The sequence below is a fragment of the Pseudophryne corroboree genome, chromosome 11 (assembly GCF_028390025.1).
Source record: "Pseudophryne corroboree isolate aPseCor3 chromosome 11, aPseCor3.hap2, whole genome shotgun sequence".
NCBI classification, from domain to species: Eukaryota; Metazoa; Chordata; class Amphibia; order Anura; family Myobatrachidae; genus Pseudophryne; species Pseudophryne corroboree.
This window is the reverse complement of record NC_086454.1, coordinates 49,584,968-49,603,690: the sequence shown is the minus strand read 5'-3', so window position 1 is coordinate 49,603,690 and position 18,723 is coordinate 49,584,968. Positions and strand designations below refer to the sequence as shown.

General features: G+C 46.3%; 1 protein-coding gene across 2 annotated transcripts in view; it reads right to left on the bottom strand.

Moving 5' to 3' along the window:
- The window catches only part of LTO1 (LTO1 maturation factor of ABCE1), a 99,394-nt gene that overhangs the window by 51,103 nt on the left and 29,568 nt on the right, over positions 1–18,723 (bottom strand). For both annotated transcript variants that reach the window (XM_063944149.1, XM_063944148.1), the window contains exon 2: positions 6,721–6,826. In XM_063944149.1, coding sequence (XP_063800219.1) covers positions 6,721–6,826 — 106 coding nt within the window. The remainder of the gene's footprint in view (positions 1–6,720; positions 6,827–18,723) is intronic.

Here is an 18,723-nt window from a genome sequence, read left to right as displayed (position 1 = left end):
TATCATCTGGTAGTTTCTGAAAATCACGGTGATCAAATAAAACTTTTTCAGCGTCATCATCAGTGAGTGAGACAAAATTGTTTTGTGCCAAGTTTAGCGTAGCCTCATCAAGTACATTGCTTGCCCCGAGTGACATACTAAGCAAACAATATAACACTTAGAGGAGTATTGCTTAAATTGACAATAGAAAAATGGGCCTAAACCAGATCACATGGAATGGTTAGAAATGAAGCAATGATGGCTGGGTAAAAACCCTAAAACAGGCATATATTTTAAAAACAACAGAACAAGCTGGTATAATCTGCAACCTGTCACACTGTAACAATCAACACATGCATAAAGACTATTTTTCTTATAAATCTGACAGGGAAATCACGAAAATTAAGTCCACAGGTGCTGGATGAAGGCAACAGGTATATCATACACGTTGCCAAATTATAGAACATGCAAGCATCCGCACTGTACTGAATCTCCAGGGGACAACACGGTGGTGCTCAACTCCAAGGAATTTTTTGGGTTCCTGATAATAGTCTTTTGAAAAAGAGGGCACTCACCAATTATTTCTTAAAAAGGTCAGAAGGTCATTTATTGGTACATTCTCTGGTCGACGTTTCGATCACATCCCAGTGATCTTTGTCAGGACAGCAAAGCGGTGTTGTGTGGTGACAGAGCACCAGAAGCAGAGTGCCAGACATGTTCAACATCTACAAGTATTTATACCATCATCAATTTGAGTATCACGCCCCTCCTACATATGTCACTTCCTGTTCTATACTAGACTGTCAATTAGGAGCTAAAACCTGATATGTATACAATGCAACTACTATGGGGGAAGGGTGTATAGCACCTTCGTGTTAACCCCCATGGAGTATGTTTTTTATTTTAAACGGTGCTGGTTATCAAAAACCGCACCACATACAAGATTCAAAGAAACCAGGAAGTGGTCCATGCGTTCCAGCAGTTGCTGGAACGCACGCGCTAACCGGAAGTGACTTCCGTAAACCGGAAGTGGGGTAATAAGAGCCAAAAATAGGAAGTGGAGAATCAAAATGCGTTCCAGCGGTACCTGGAACGCACAACTATACAAAGGAGATGACATACATGTCAATAGAGATGACAACAAGTCCAAAAAAACCGGAGAATAATAAAAATATAGTGACATGTAAAAGAGTGACAAGCGCAGATGTTACAAAGTAGGTCGGCCGGGGATCTCAAATAGATGGTGGTGTACAATTTCTCCCACATATTAGAAAATTAAAAATTTATAATAAAACGTAACTTTTAATACATCATTAAAAGAAAAATGAATGAAAAAATATTTTAAACAATAAAAATATATATATTATGCAGGCCACGGGGTATATAGGGCTTTAATGAGGCCGCCATATTACTGGCTGGTATCAAAAGAGCCACAACATAAACCCGGGTCACAGAACTATATATACAAATATGCCCGAGACAAAATGTAAATGTAAATACACCATGACTGCAAATTATCCTAGGAAGATACCATATGGATTTGTCTCATTGAGACCTAATGGAATAAGTGTCTCTAATTCAAAAATCCACCGTGATTCACGTCGTTTCAATTTCAATTCTCTATCACCACCTCGGATCGTTGATGGAATATGGTCAATTAACATGCATTTTAGACTTGAGACTGAATGTTTTTGTTGTAGCCAGTGTTTAGCTACTGGTTTATCCGTCTTATTGGTCTCTAATGCCTGTCTGATGGAGTAACGGTGGTTCGCCATGCGTTCACGGAAACACCGTGTAGTGAGTCCCACATAGTATAGCCCACAAGGGCAGATGATAATGTATATCACAAAGTCAGACGTGCACGACAACTTGTGTTTAATTGGAATTCGTTTTCCACTTTGTGGGTGAACAAAGGAAGATCCGCTCATCATAGATCTACATGTTGTACAGTCCGGACATCGGAAACAGCCCAATTTTCTCCTCGCAAGCCATGTTTGGTTTGTGGTGCATGGTTGTAGGGTCGGACGCATCAGCAATTGTCGCAAATTAGGCCCCCTGCGATAGGAGTGCATCGGTGGTCTTTGGCTCAGACCCACCAGTTTGGCATCTGATGCAACTATAGGCCAGTGTTTCCTGATCGTTTTTTCAGCATCCTTGGACTTTGTGTCAAATGTAGAAGTGAAGATGAGTCGACCAGACTCAAGTCTTGATGTAGGTTTCTGACCAATATTCTTGAATTTGACCTTAGCCTTCCTGAGGCATCTAGTGACCACCTTCGGTGAGTACCCTCTCGCAAGGAATCTCTCCGACATTTCGGAAAGCTGTTGGTCAGCAATGTCCATTGAGGAGTTGTTTCGTAACACACGTAGGAATTGAGATATAGGCATATTTTCTTTTAGGCTTTCTGGGTGGTGGCTTGTTGCAAACAACAGTGTATTCCTATCTGTTTGTTTACGGAAAAGTGTAGATCCTAGATGTGTACCTTCCCGGAAAACGGTGACATCAAGAAAATTGATACAGTCATGGTGTATTTCATAGGTGAACCGAATTGGGCCATCAATTGCATTCAGATACTGAACCATTCCATGAAACTCAGACACAGTGCCTCTCCATAAGACAAATATGTCGTCAATAGCAGAATCCCATGCCAGGGATAAAAAAACTTGTTGATTCCACTATCTCAATGGGTCTCCAGAACAACTGGATTGATGCACAGATTGCCATATATCTCACTGTTGAACACCCGGTGTGCCCAGTCCTGTACACATTGCCAAAAATTCACAAATCCCTTGAAACCCCCCCCGGACGCCCTATTATATCAGCAAATGATTCATTATTACAGCCGATTGCCCGGTTTGTGGACAGTTTCTTACAACCACTTGTGAGCAATATGTGGAGCTATATCAGGGATACGGGTGATTTTCTCGATAAAATCCATAAAATTGGTGATATCAATGATGACATATTTTTGGCATCAATGGATGTCAATTCATTATATACAGTGATCCCCCACTCCACTGGTCTTGAAGCATTGAGGGTGGCGCTAGGTAGTGGTACTCATGGCGGTCCCCCCACTGAATTTTTGATTACTTTGGCAGAACTTGTTCTAAGTAAAAATCACTTCTGCTATGGCACTGATTTTTATCTCCAGTGCAATGGGACCGCCATGGGTTCTAACTTAGCGCCAGCCTACGCTAATTTATTTATGCATCAGTATGAGAATACACATATTGTCCCCAAATTTGGTGATAAGTTAGCATATTTTGGTCGCTATATTGACGACATATTTGTCTTATGGAGAGGCACTGTGTCTGAGTTTCATGGAATGGTTCAGTATCTGAATGCAATTGATGGCCCAATTCGGTTCACCTATGAAATACACCATGACTGTATCAATTTTCTTGATGTCACCGTTTTCCGGGAAGGTACACATCTAGGATCTACACTTTTCCGTAAACAAACAGATAGGAATACACTGTTGTTTGCAACAAGCCACCACCCAGAAAGCCTAAAAGAAAATATGCCTATATCTCAATTCCTACGTGTGTTACGAAACAACTCCTCAATGGACATTGCTGACCAACAGCTTTCCGAAATGTCGGAGAGATTCCTTGCGAGAGGGTACTCACCGAAGGTGGTCACTAGATGCCTCAGGAAGGCTAAGGTCAAATTCAAGAATATTGGTCAGAAACCTACATCAAGACTTGAGTCTGGTCGACTCATCTTCACTTCTACATTTGACACAAAGTCCAAGGATGCTGAAAAAACGATCAGGAAACACTGGCCTATAGTTGCATCAGATGCCAAACTGGTGGGTCTGAGCCAAAGACCACCGATGCACTCCTATCGCAGGGGGCCTAATTTGCGACAATTGCTGATGCGTCCGACCCTACAACCATGCACCACAAACCAAACATGGCTTGCGAGGAGAAAATTGGGCTGTTTCCGATGTCCGGACTGTACAACATGTAGATCTATGATGAGCGGATCTTCCTTTGTTCACCCACAAAGTGGAAAACGAATTCCAATTAAACACAAGTTGTCGTGCACGTCTGACTTTGTGATATACATTATCATCTGCCCTTGTGGGCTATACTATGTGGGACTCACTACACGGTGTTTCCGTGAACGCATGGCGAACCACCGTTACTCCATTAGACAGGCATTAGAGACCAATAAGACGGATAAACCAGTAGCTAAACACTGGCTACAACAAAAACATTCAGTCTCAAGTCTAAAATGCATGTTAATTGACCATATTCCATCAACGATCCGAGGTGGTGATAGAGAATTGAAATTGAAACGACGTGAATCACGGTGGATTTTTGAATTAGAGACACTTATTCCATTAGGTCTCAATGAGACAAATCCATATGGTATCTTCCTAGGATAATTTGCAGTCATGGTGTATTTACATTTACATTTTGTCTCAGGCATATTTGTATATATAGTTCTGTGACCCGGGTTTATGTTGTGGCTCTTTTGATACCAGCCAGTAATATGGCGGCCTCATTAAAGCCCTATATACCCCGTGGCCTGCATAATATATATATTTTTATTGTTTAAAATATTTTTTCATTCATTTTTCTTTTAATGATGTATTAAAAGTTACGTTTTATTATAAATTTTTAATTTTCTAATATGTGGGAGAAATTGTACACCACCATCTATTTGAGATCCCCGGCCGACCTACTTTGTAACATCTGCGCTTGTCACTCTTTTACATGTCACTATATTTTTATTATTCTCCGGTTTTTTTGGACTTGTTGTCATCTCTATTGACATGTATGTCATCTCCTTTGTATAGTTGTGCGTTCCAGGTACCGCTGGAACGCATTTTGATTCTCCACTTCCTATTTTTGGCTCTTATTACCCCACTTCCGGTTTACGGAAGTCACTTCCGGTTAGCGCGTGCGTTCCAGCAACTGCTGGAACGCATGGACCACTTCCTGGTTTCTTTGAATCTTGTATGTGGTGCGGTTTTTGATAACCAGCACCGTTTAAAATAAAAAACATACTCCATGGGGGTTAACACGAAGGTGCTATACACCCTTCCCCCATAGTAGTTGCATTGTATACATATCAGGTTTTAGCTCCTAATTGACAGTCTAGTATAGAACAGGAAGTGACATATGTAGGAGGGGCGTGATACTCAAATTGATGATGGTATAAATACTTGTAGATGTTGAACATGTCTGGCACTCTGCTTCTGGTGCTCTGTCACCACACAACACCGCTTTGCTGTCCTGACAAAGATCACTGGGATGTGATCGAAACGTCGACCAGAGAATGTACCAATAAATGACCTTCTGACCTTTTTAAGAAATAATTGGTGAGTGCCCTCTTTTTCAAAAGACTATATATATATATATATATATATATATATATATATATATATATATATATATATATATATATATATATATACACACACACAGGGATAACCTTATATAAGTGTTTTTCCCCTTATAGCTGCTGTATGTTTTAATACTGCGCGTAATTAGTGCCCCCCTCTCTTTTTTAACCCTTTCTGTAGTGTAGTGACTGCAGGGGAGAGCCAGGGAGCTTCCCTCCAACGGAGCTGTGAGGGAAAATGGCGCCAGTGTGCTGAGGAGATAGGCTCCGCCCCCTTATCGGCGGCCTTATCTCCCGTTTTTCTGTGTATTCTGGCAGGGGTTAAATTCATCCATATAGCCCAGGAGCTATATGTGATGCATTTTTTTTTTTGCCATCCAAGGTGTTTTTATTGCGTCTCAGGGTGCCCCCCCCCAGCGCCCTGCACCCTCAGTGACCGGAGTGTGAAGTGTGCTGAGAGCAATGGCGCACAGCTGCAGTGCTGTGCGCTACCTTGTTGAAGACAGGACGTCTTCTGCCGCCGATTTTCCGGACCTCTTCTGTCTTCTGGCGTAAGGGGGCCGGCGGCGCGGCTCTGGGACCTATCCATGGCTGGGCCTGTGATCGGTCCCTCTGGAGCTAATGTCCAGTAGCCTAAGAAGCCCAATCCACTCTGCACGCAGGTGAGTTCGCTTCTTCTCCCCTTAGTCCCTCGATGCAGTGAGCCTGTTGCCAGCAGGTCTCACTGAACATAAAAAACCTAAAACTAAACTTTTCACTAAGCAGCTCAGGAGAGCCACCTAGTGTGCACCCTTCTCGTTCGGGCACAAAAATCTAACAGAGGCTTGGAGGAGGGTCATAGGGGGAGGAGCCAGTGCACACCAGGTAGTTCTAAAGCTTTACTTTTGTGCCCAGTCTCCTGCGGAGCCGCTATTCCCCATGGTCCTTACGGAGTCCCCAGCATCCACTAGGACGTCAGAGAAATTAATATTTCATAAATTTTATAAATTTCCAGTTACAAACTATAGTGAACATTGTAGAAAACAAAGTTGTTAGATGAATTTACCATTCAATCTATGGAAAGGACATATTAGACAGAGGCCTGAGAAGGATTAAACTCCTGAACGTGGCACTGGGTAATGCACGGCTGTCACAGAGGAGCACAGGGTGTTCTGACAAGATATCTATGTCTGGTGTCAAATCTCGGAGGCTGGGAGTCACAAGACCAAAGGCAAACGAGGAAATGACTAATTAAGGTCAGTAGCACAAAGAGCTCATTCATTTTTCCTTGTGAATAATTTGTAGATAAATAACAGTTTTCCTCACAGTTCTGAGATGTCACCAGCTAGTGACTATAGGTGGCTTGGACTATGGCCAGACAACTGCTATCCAAGGTGCAAAATTTACCTCAGATCCAGCTCTTGCACCATAGATCACTCCATACTGTTTGCCCTCTATCTCACCAACTTGATTTCCTTCAGCAAAACCCTCTTCGTATCCTTCCCCGTGGTACCTACAGACAGTAGATGGTAAAAATGTTAAATTGTGTGGTAGAAAAAAAAAAAAGAAATTCTATGAAGAAACACACAGGGCAAATGTAAAGCTGGGCACATTTTGCGCTGCGTAGTCGTAAATGCGCTGGACTTTCCAGGGGGTAGCATATGCAGCAATTTTACACAAAGATAGTACATTGGTATATGTGTTGGGTTTATACCAGAGGAGGGCAGTAGTATGTGCGCCTGGGTTATACCAGGAGAGAGCAGTAGTATATGCGCCTGGGTTACACCAGGAGAGAGCAGTAGTATATGTGCCTGGGTTACACCAGGACACAACAGTAGTATATGCGCCTGGGTTATACCAGGAGAGAGCAGTAGTATATGTGCCTGGGTTACACCAGGAGAGAGCAGTAGTATATGCGCCTGGGTTACACCAGGAGAGAGCAGTAGTATATGTGCCTGGGTTACACCAGGAGAGAACAGTAGTATATGTGCCTGGGTTACACCAGGAGAGAGCAGTAGTATATGCGCCTGGGTAACACCAGGAGAGAGCAGTAGTATAAGCGCCTGGGTAACACCAGGAGAGAACAGTAGTATATGCGCCTGGGTTATACCAGGAGAGAACAGTAGTATATGCGCCTGGGTAACACCAGGAGAGAACAGTAGTATATGCGCCTGGGTTACACCAGGAGAGAACAGTAGTATATGCGCCTGGGTTATACCAGGAGAGAGCAGTAGTATATGCGCCTGGGTAACACCAAGCGAGAACAGTAGTATATGCGCCTGGGTAACACCAGGAGAGAACAGTAGTATATGCGCCTGGTTACACCAGGAGAGAACAGTAGTATATGCGCCTGGGTTACACCAGGAGAGAACAGTAGTATATGGCCTGGGTTACACCAAGAGAGAACAGTAGTATATGCGCCTGCGTTACACCAGGAGAGAACAGTAGTATATGCGCCTGGGTTACACCAGGAGAGAACAGTAGTATATGCGCCTGGGTTACACCAGGAGAGAGCAGTAGTATATGCGCCTGGGTAACACCAGGAGAGAACAGTAGTATTTGCGCCTGGGTTACACCAGGAGAGAACAGTAGTATATGCGCCTGGGTAACACCAGGAGAGAACAGTAGTATATGCGCCTGGGTTACACCAGGAGAGAGCAGTAGTATATGCGCCTGGGTTACACCAGGAGAGAACAGTAGTATATGCGCCTGGGTTACACCAGGAGAGAACAGTAGTATATGCGCCTGGGTTACACCAGGAGAGAACAGTAGTATATGCGCCTGGGTAACACCAGGAGAGAACAGTAGTATATGCGCCTGGGTTACACCAGGAGAGAGCAGTAGTATATGCGCCTGGGTTACACCAGGAGAGAGCAGTAGTATATGTGTCTGGGTTACACCAGGAGAGAGCAGTAGTATATGTGCCTGGGTAACACCAGGAGAGAACAGTAGTATATGCGCCTGCGTTACACCAGGAGAGAACAGTAGTATATGCGCCTGGGTTACACCAGGAGAGAGCAGTAGTATATGTGCCTGGGTAACACCAGGAGAGAACAGTAGTATATGCGCCTGCGTTACACCAGGAGAGAGCAGTAGTATGTGCGCCTGGGTTACACCAGGAGAGAACAGTAGTATATGCGCCTGCGTTACACCAGGAGAGAACAGTAGTATATGCGCCTGCGTTACACCAGGAGAGAACAGTAGTATATGTGCCTGGGTTACACCAAGAGAGAGCAGTAGTATGTGCGCCTGGGCTACACCAGGAGAGAGCAGTAGTATATGCGCCTGCGTTACACCGGGAGAGAGCAGTAGTATATGCGCCTGCGTTACACCAGGAGAGAACAGTAGTATATGCGCCTGCGTTACACCAGGAGAGAACAGTAGTATATGCGCCTGCGTTACACCAGGAGAGAACAGTAGTATATGCGCCAGGATATAGGGCTTCACAGTATTAGTAACAAATGCTAAAGTTAGATACATAATATAGTAGTTTAATTAAACTGTGTCTGGAGAGTATTACTAACAAATACGTCACATTTATCATATATGACATTAAAGTACTAATTAAAAAATGCAAATGGGAAACTGCTTTCGTGACCTTTGCAGAAGTGGTAATAGATCGCAACAATCGGCTCAATGGGAGGGTCAAACACACTCAACCAATCAGAAGCAGCTGTAGATCATCATCAAGGGATATTCTGTACCAGGAATCCAGAAGTCTGCATGAGATGCATTTGCGCAGTACAAAAAAAAAGTAGTCACCGAGACCAGCGAGGGGCGCACAAACAATTAATCTCCCCTATAGAGTTTAAAGAGTTGCAAGTGTAAGAATAATGTCTTTCTCCGTGTAAAAGAATGGAATGCTGGGTTCAGGTTAAGAACATGGCGCCCCCTGGGTAATTATAACTAAACTGGTTCAGAACATCATTAAACTTGCTCAGAACATTAAAACGTGCACCCTCGCGGGCTCGCTTTGCTTGCCAAACTTTAGGCAGCGGTTACTATTCCCAATAGACGTCCACATGGATAGTGTTCTGAGGCAGTTTAGATGCAATATGCTAGCCAAGGAGGTCCCATGTTCTGAAGTTGAGCCGGAATGCTGTTAGTATGGCGCGTGTGGAAACCTGGGCACAGCTCACAGTTAGCCAATGCCTTGCCAGCTGCCACCTCCCATTTATAGCCTTCGCCCTCATCCCAATTACTTATCAGCATGGAAGATGTTAAATTGCTACGGAGTCGCAAGCACACAAATGCCTTTGAGATTACGAAAATTGATGCAATGTCTCTGTGTTAGTATAACGTGGACTAACACACGATTGCTTCATGAAACTTCAATGTAACTATTACACAGCAAAAACATAAAACCGAAAATAAGATTTTACTTACCGGTAAATCTATTTCTCGTAGTCCGTAGTGGATGCTGGGGACTCCGTAAGGACCATGGGGATAGACGGGCTCCGCAGGAGACATGGGCACTTTAAGAAAGAATTTAGGTTCTGGTGTGCACTGGCTCCTCCCTCTATGCCCCTCCTCCAGACCTCAGTTAGAGAAAGGTTGAGGCTAGATCCAAGTGGCCTAAGGGTCCTTTTCCTTCAGGGGGAGGAGCCACGACACAAGGGGGAGGAGCTACACCAGCGGTACAGTTGCTCTAGTATCCACGCCACCAACTATTACCTTTAGTAATTAGGTGGCGAGCGAAGCGAGCCACCGTGCCCGAAGCGTGGCGAGCGAAGCGAGCCTGCGAGGGTACTTTTCGGGTACCTTGTTCGGCCGTAGCTCCTCCCCCTGGTGACGGGTCTCCTCCCCTAGGTACGTCAGAAGGTCCCTTCTCCCACTCCAATATAGAACCAACCGTTAGAGAAACTGTGCCCAGAAGAGCTGACAGTACAAGGAAAATAAGAATTTACTTACCGATAATTCTATTTCTCGTAGTCCGTAGTGGATGCTGGGGACTCCGTCAGGACCATGGGGAATAGCGGGCTCCGCAGGAGACAGGGCACATCTAAAAAAGCTTTTAGGTCACATGGTGTGTACTGGCTCCTCCCCCTATGACCCTCCTCCAAGCCTCAGTTAGGTACTGTGCCCGGACGAGCGTACACAATAAGGAAGGATCTTGAATCCCGGGTAAGACTCATACCAGCCACACCAATCACACCGTACCACTTGTGATCTGAACCCAGTTAACAGTATGATAACAAAACGAAGTAGCCTCTGAAAAGATGGCTCACAACAAGAATAACCCGATTTTTGTAACAATAACTATGTACAAGCATTGCAGACAATCCGCACTTGGGATGGGCGCCCAGCATCCACTACGGACTACGAGAAATAGAATTATCGGTAAGTAAATTCTTATTTTCTCTAACGTCCTAGTGGATGCTGGGGACTCCGTCAGGACCATGGGGATTATACCAAAGCTCCCAAACGGGCGGGAGAGTGCGGATGACTCTGCAGCACCGAATGAGAGAACTCCAGGTCCTCCTTAGCCAGAGTATCAAATTTGTAAAATTTTACAAACGTGTTCTCCCCTGACCACGTAGCTGCTCGGCAAAGTTGTAATGCCGAGACCCCTCGGGCAGCCGCCCAAGATGCGCCCACTTTCCTAGTGGAGTGGGCCTTTACAGATTTAGGCTGTGGCACGCCTGCCACAGAATGTGCAAGTTGGATTGTGCTACAGATCCAACGTGCAATCGTCTGTTTAGACGCAGGAGCACCCATATTGTTGGGTGCATACAATATAAACAGCAAGTCAGACTTTCTGACTCCAGCCGTCCTAAACTATATATATATATATATATATATATATATTATTAGGGTCCTGACAACGTCTATTAACCTGGAGTCCTCCAAGTCCCTAGAAGCCGCAGGCACCATAATAGGTTGTTTCAGGTGAAAAACCTGACACCCCCTTAGGAAGAAAACTGGAGACGAGTCCCAGTTCTGCCCTGTCCGAATGGAAATTTAAATATGGGCTTTTGTAAGACAAAGCCGCCCATTCTGACAATCGCCTGGCCGAGGCCAGGACCAACAGCATGGTCACTGTCCATGTGAGATATTGGTCAACAGCATGTTCACTTTCCATGTGATATATTTCAAATCCACAGATTTGAGCGGTTCAAACCAATATGATTTTAAGGAATCCCAACACTATGTTGAGATCCCACGGTGCCACTAGAGGCACAAAAAGGGGTGTATATGCAATACTCCCTTGACAATCTGGACTTCAGGAACTGAAGTCAATTCTTTTCGGAAGAAATTCTACAGGGCCGAAACTTAAAACCTTAAAGAACCCCAATTTTAGGCTCAAAACACTCCTGTTTTCAGGAAGTGTAGAATTCGACCTAGTTGAATTTTCTTCGTGGGGCCTTCCTGGCCTCACCCACGCAACATATTTTCACCACATGTGGTGATGACGTTGTGCGGTCACCTCCTTCCTGGCTTTGACCAGGGTAGGTATGACCTCTTATGGAATGCCTTTTTCCTTCAGGATCCGGCATTCAACCGCCATGCCGTCAAACGCAGCCGCGGTAAGTCTTGGAATAGACATGGTACCTGCTGAAGCAAGTCCCTTCTTAGCTCCCCAGGCCCTTAGTCCTCTGTGAGCATCTCTTGAAGTTCCGGGTACCAAGTCCCTCTTGGCCAATCCGGAGTCACGAGTATAGTTCATACTCCTCTATATCTTATAATTCTCAATACCTTGGTTATGAGAAGCAGAGGAGGGAACACATACACCGACTGTTACACCCACGGTGTTACTAGGACATCCACAGCTATCGCCTGAAGGTCTCATGACCTGGCGCAATACCTGTCCCGTTTTTTGTTCGGGCGGGACGCCATCATTTCCACCTTTGGTCTTTGCCAATGGCTCACAATCATGCGGAAAAACTTCCCTATGAAGTTCCCACTCTCCCAGGTGGAGGTCATGCCTGCTGAGGAAGTCTGCTTCCCAGTCGTCCACTCCCGGAGAGAACACTGCTGACCGTGCTATCACATGATTTTCCGCCTAGCGAAAAATCCTTGCAGTTTTTTCACTGCCCTCCAGCTTCTTGTGTCGCCGTTTCTGTTTACGTGGGCGACTGCCGTGATGTTATCCCACTGGATCAATACCGGCTGACCTTGAAGCAGAGGTCTTGCTAAGTTTAGAGCCTTATAATTTTGCTCTTAGCTCTATCTATGTGGAGAGAATTCTCCAGACTTGATCACACTTTCCTGGAAATTTTTTCCCTGTGTGACTGCTCCCCAGCCTCTCAGGCTGGCCTCCGTGGTCACCAGCATCCAATCCTGAATGCTGAATCTGTGGCCCTCTAGAAGATGAGCACTCTGTAATCACCACAGGAGAGACACCCTTGTCCTTGGATATAGGGTTATCCGCTGATGCATCTGAAGATGCGATCCGGACCATTTGTCCAGCAGATCCCACTGAAGAGTTCTTGCGTGAAATCTGCCGAATGGAATTGCTTCGTAATAAGCCACCATTTTTACCAGGACTCTTGTGCAATGACGCACTGACACTTTTCCTGGTTTTAGGAGGATCCCGATTAGCTCGGATAACTCCCTGGCTTTCTCCTCTGGGAGAAACACCTTTTTCTGGACTGTGTCCAGAATCATCCCTAGGAACAGTAGACGTGTCCTCGGAAAAGCTACGATTTTGGAATATTTAAAATCCACTCGTGCTGTCGTAGAACTATTAAAGATAGTGCTACTCCGACCTCCAACTGTTCTCTGGACCTTGCCCTTATCAGGAAAGCGTCCAAGTTTCTTTTAAGAAGAATCATCATTTCGGCCATTACCTTGGTAAAGACCCGGGGCGCCGTGGACAATCCAAACGGCAGCGTCTGAACTGATAGTGACAGTTCTGTACCACGAACCTGAAGTACCCTTGGTGAGAAGGGCAAATTTGGACATGTAGGTAAATGTCCCTGATATCCAGTGACACCATCTCGTCCCCTTCTTCCTGGTTCGCTATCACTGCTCTGAGTGACTCCATCTTGATTTGAACGCTTGTATGTAAGTGTTCAAATATTTCAGATCTCACCGAGCCGTTTGGCTTCAGTACCACAATATAGTGTGGAATAATACCCCCTCCCTTGTTGTAGGAGGGGTACTTTGATTATCACCTGCTGGGAATACAGCCTGTGAATTGTTTCCAATACTGCCTCCCTGTCGGAGGTAGACGTTGGTAAAACAGACTTCCGGAACTTGTGAGGAGGAGACGTCTCGAATTTCCAATGTACACCTGGGATACTACATGTAGGATCCAGGAGTCCCCTTGCGAGTGAGCCCACTGCGTGCTGAAACTCTTGAGATGACCCCCTACCGCACCTGAGTCCGCTTGTACTGCCCCAGCGTCATGCTGCGGACTTGGCAGAAGCTGTGAAGGGCTTCTGTTCCTGGGAATGGGCTGCTTGCTGCAGTCTTCTTCCCGTTCCTCTACCTCTGGGCAGATATGACTGGCCTTTGCCCGCCTGCCCGTATGGGGACGAAAGGACTGAGACTGAAAAGACTGTGTCCTTTTCTGCTGAGATGTGACTCGGGGAACAAAAGGTGGATTTTTCAGCTGTTGCCATGGCCACCAGGTCCGATGGACCGCCCCTTTATACGGCAATACTTCCATGTGCCGTCTGGAATCTGCCTCACCTGACCACTGTCGTGTCTTCGTCTGGCAGATATGGACATCACATTTACTCTTGATGCCAGAATGCAAATATCCCTCTGCGCATCACGCATATATAGAAATGCATCCTTAAAATGCTCTATAGACAATAAAATCTTGTCCCTGTCAAGGGTATCAAAATTTTCAGTCAGGAAATCCGACCAAGCCCCCTCAGCGCTGCACATCCAGTCTGAGGCGATTGCTGGTCGTAGTATAACACCAGTATGTGTGTATATACTTCTTAGGCTATTTTTCAGCTTCCTATCAGCTGGCTCCTTGAGGGCGGCCGTATCTGGAGACGGTAACGCCACTTGTTTTATAAGCGTGTGAGCGCCTTATCCACCCTAAGGTGTGTTTCCCAACTCGCCCTTACTTCTGGCGGGAAAGGGTATACCGCCCATAACTTTCTATCGGAGGAACCCCACGTATCATCACACACTTCATTTAATTTATCTGATTCAGGCAAAACTACAAGTAGTTTATTCACACCCTACAAAATACCCTTATTTGTGGTACTTGTAGTATCAGAAATATGTAACACCTCCTTCATTGCCCTTAACATGTAACGTGTGGCCCTAAAGGAAAATACGTTTGTTTCTTCACCGTCGACACTGGAGTCAGTGTCCGTGAGGTAAATGGGCGTTTTTACAAGCCCCTGACGGTGTCTGAGACGCCTGGACAGGTACTAATTTGTTTGCCGGTCGTCTCATGTCGTCAACCGGCTCGCAGCGTGTTGACATGATCACGTACTTCCACAAGTAAGCCATCCATTCCGGTGTCGACTCCCTAGAGAGTGACATCACCATTACAGGCAATTTGCTCCGCCTCCTCACCAACATTTTTCTCATACATGTCGACACACACGTACCGACATACAGCACCCACACAGGGAATGCTCTGATAGAGGACAGGACCCACTAGCCCTTTGGGGAGACAGAGGGAGAGTTTGCCAGCACACACCAAAATGCTATAATTATACAGGGACAACCTTTATAAAAGTGTTCCTCCCTTATAGCATTTAATATATATTTATATCGCCAAATCAGTGCCCCCCCTCTCTGTTTTAACCCTGTTTCTGTAGTGCAGTGCAGGGGAGAGCATGGGAGCCTTCCCCTCAGCCTTTCTGTGAGGGAAAATGGCGCTGTGTGCTGAGGAGAATAAGCTCCGCCCCCTTTTCGGCGGGTTTTTTCTCCCGGTTTTTAAGAACTGGCCTGGGTTAAAATACATACATATAGCCTTAATGGCTATATGTGATGTATTTATTTTGCCAATAAGGTACTTATATTGCTGCCCAGGGCGCCCCCAGCAGCGCCCTGCACCCTCCGTGACTAGGTCAGTGAGCCGTGTGACAACAATGGCACACAGCTGCAGTGCTGTGCGCTACCTTCATGAAGACTGTGAAGTCTTCTGCCGCCTGTTTCCGGACCTCCGTTCTGCCGTCTTCTTCAGCGTCTGTAAGGGGGATCGGCGGCGCGGCTCCGGGACGAACCCCAGGCTGACCTGTGTTCCGACTCCCTCTGGAGCTCAGTGTCCAGTAGCCTAAGATCCCAATCCATCCTGCACGCAGGTGAGTTGGAGATCTCTCCCCTAAGTCCCTCGTTGCAGTGATCCTGTTGCCAGCAGGAATCACTGAATGAAACCTAAAAAAAAAAACTTTTCTAAACAGCTCTTTAAGAGAGCCACCTAGATTGCACCCTTCTCGGACGGGCACAAAAACCTAACTGAGGCTTGGAGGAGGGTCATAGGGGGAGGAGCCAGTACACACCATGTGACCTAAAAGCTTTTTTAGATGTGCCCTGTCTCCTGCGGAGCCCGCTATTCCCCATGGTCCTGACGGAGTCCCCAGCATCCACTAGGACGTTAGAGAAAGGATTTTGGTAATCCAGGGCCAGATTCATACCAGCCACACCAATCACACCGTATAACAAGTGAAAACAACCAGTTAACAGTATGATAAACAACAGAGCATCAGGTCAACCCTGATGCAACCATAACATAACCCTTATTGAAGCAATAACTATATACAAGTATTGCAGAAGAATTCCGCACTTGGGACGGGCGCCCAGCATCCACTACGGACTACGAGAAATAGATTTACCGGTAAGTAAAATCTTATATTCTCTAACGTCCTAGTGGATGCTGGGGACTCCGTAAGGACCATGGGGATTATACCAAAGCTCCCAAACGGGCGGGAGAGTGCGGATGACTCTGCAGCACCGATTGAGCAAACACAAGGTCCTCCTCAGCCAGGGTATCAAACTTGTAGAACTTTGCAAAAGTGTTTGAACCTGACCAAGCAGCCGCACGGCAAAGCTGTAATGCTGAGACCCCCCGGGCAGCCGCCCAAGAAGAGCCCACCTTCCTAGTGGAATGGGTCTTAACTGATTTTGGCAGCAGCAATCCAGCCGCAGAATGAGCCTGCTGAATCGTGTTACAGATCCAGCGAGCAATAGTTTGCTTTGAAGCAGGAGCACCAAGCTTGTTGGAAGCATACAGGATAAACAACGACTCTGTTTTCCTGACCCTAGCCGTTCTGGCTACATAAACCTTCAAAGCCCTGACCACATCAAGTAACTCGGAATCCTCCAAGTCAGTAGTAGCCACAGGCACCACAATAGGTTGGTTTATATGAAAAGATGAAAACACTTTCAGCAGAAATTGTGGACGGGTCCGCAATTCTGCTCTATCCGCATGGAAAACCAGATAAGGGCTTTTATCTGACAAAGCCGCCAACTCTGACACACGCCTAGCCGAAGCCAAGGCTAATAGCATGACCACCTTCCACGTGAGATATTTCAACTCCACCGTTTTGAGTGGTTCAAAGTTTTCAGGAAACTCAACACCACGTTAAGATCCCAAGGTGCCACTGGAGGCACAAAAGGTGGCTGAATATGCAGCACTCCCTTTACAAACGTCTGAACTTCAGGTAGAGAAGCCAACTCTTTTTGAAAGAAAATGGATAGGGACGAAATCTGGACCTTAATGGAACCCAATTTTAGGCCCAAATTCACTCCGGACTGTAGGAAGTGAAAGAAACGGCCCAGCTGGAATTCCTCCGTAGGAGCATTTCTGGCCTCACACCAAACAACATATTTTCGCCATATACGGTGATAATGTTGAGCTGTCTTGTCCTTTCTAGCCTTTATCAGCGTAGGAATGACCTCATCCGGAATGCCTTTCTCTGCTAGGATCTGGCGTTCAACCGTCATGCCGTCAAACGCAGCCGCGGTAAGTCTTGGAACAGACAGGGCCCCTGTTGCAACAGGTCCTGTCTGAGAGGCAGAGGCCACGGGTCCTCTGTGAGCATTTCTTGCAGATCTGGATACCAAGTCCTTCTTGGCCAATCTGGAACAATGAGTATTGTTCTCACTCCTCTTTTTCTTATTATCCTCAGCACCTTGGGTATGAGAGGAAGAGGAGGAAATACATAGACCGACTGGAACACCCACGGTGTCACCAGGGCGTCTACAGCTATCGCCTGAGGGTCTCTTGACATGGCGCAATACCTCTGTAGCTTTTTGTTGAGGCGGGATGCCATCATGTCCACCTGTGGCAGTTCCCACCGACTTGTAATCTGTGCGAAGACTTCCTGATGAAGTCCCCACTCTCCCGGGTGGAGGTCGTGTCTGCTGAGGAAGTCTGCTTCCCAGTTGTCCACTCCCGGGATGAACACTGCTGACAGTGCGCTTACGTGATTCTCCGCCCAGCGAAGAATTCTGGTGGCTTCCGCCATCGCCACTCTGCTCCTTGTGCCGCCTTGGCGGTTTACATGAGCCACTGTGGTGATGTTGTCTGACTGAATCAGAACCGGTTGGTCGCGAAGCAGGGTCTCCGCTTGACGTAGGGCGTTGTATATGGCCGTTAGTTCCAGGATGTTGATGTGAAGGCAAGTCTCTTGACTTGACCACAGACCTTGGAAATTTCTTCCCTGTGCGACTGCACCCCAACCTCGGAGGCTTGCATCACCAGGACCCAGTCCTGAATGCTGAATCTGCGGCCCTCGAGAAGGTGAGCGCTCTGCAGCCACCACAGGAGTGATACCCTGGCCCTGGGGGATAGGGTGATTAACCGATGCATCTGAAGATGTGATCCGGACCACTTGTCCAGTAAGTCCCATTGAAAAGTCCTCGCATGGAACCTGCCGAAGGGAATGGCCTCGTATGATGCCACCATCTTTCCCAGGACACGAGTGCAGTGATGCACTGACACCTGTTTTGGTTTTAATAGGTTCCTGACCAGTGTCATGAGTTCCTGAGCTTTCTCCATCGGGAGATAAACCCTTTTCTGGTCTGTGTCTAGAATCATGCCCAGGAAAGGCAGACGAGTCGTAGGAACCAACTGCGACTTTGGAATATTCAGAATCCAGCCGTGTTGCCATAACACTTCCAGAGAAAGTGCTACGCTGATCAGCAACTGCTCTCTTGATCTCGCTTTTATGAGGAGATCGTCCAAGTATGGGATAACTGTGACACCTTGCTTCCACAGGAGTACCATCATCTCCGCCATTACCTTGGTAAATATTCTCGGTGCCGTGGAGAGACCAAACGGCAACGTCTGAAATTGGTAATGACAATCCTGTACCACAAATCTGAGGTATGCCTGATGAGGTGGATAAATGGGGACATGAAGGTATGCATCCTTTATGTCCAGAGACACCATAAAATCCCCCCCCTTCCAGGCTTGCGATGACCGCTCTCAGCGATTCCATCTTGAACTTGAACCTTTTCAAGTATATGTTCAGGGATTTTAAATTCAAT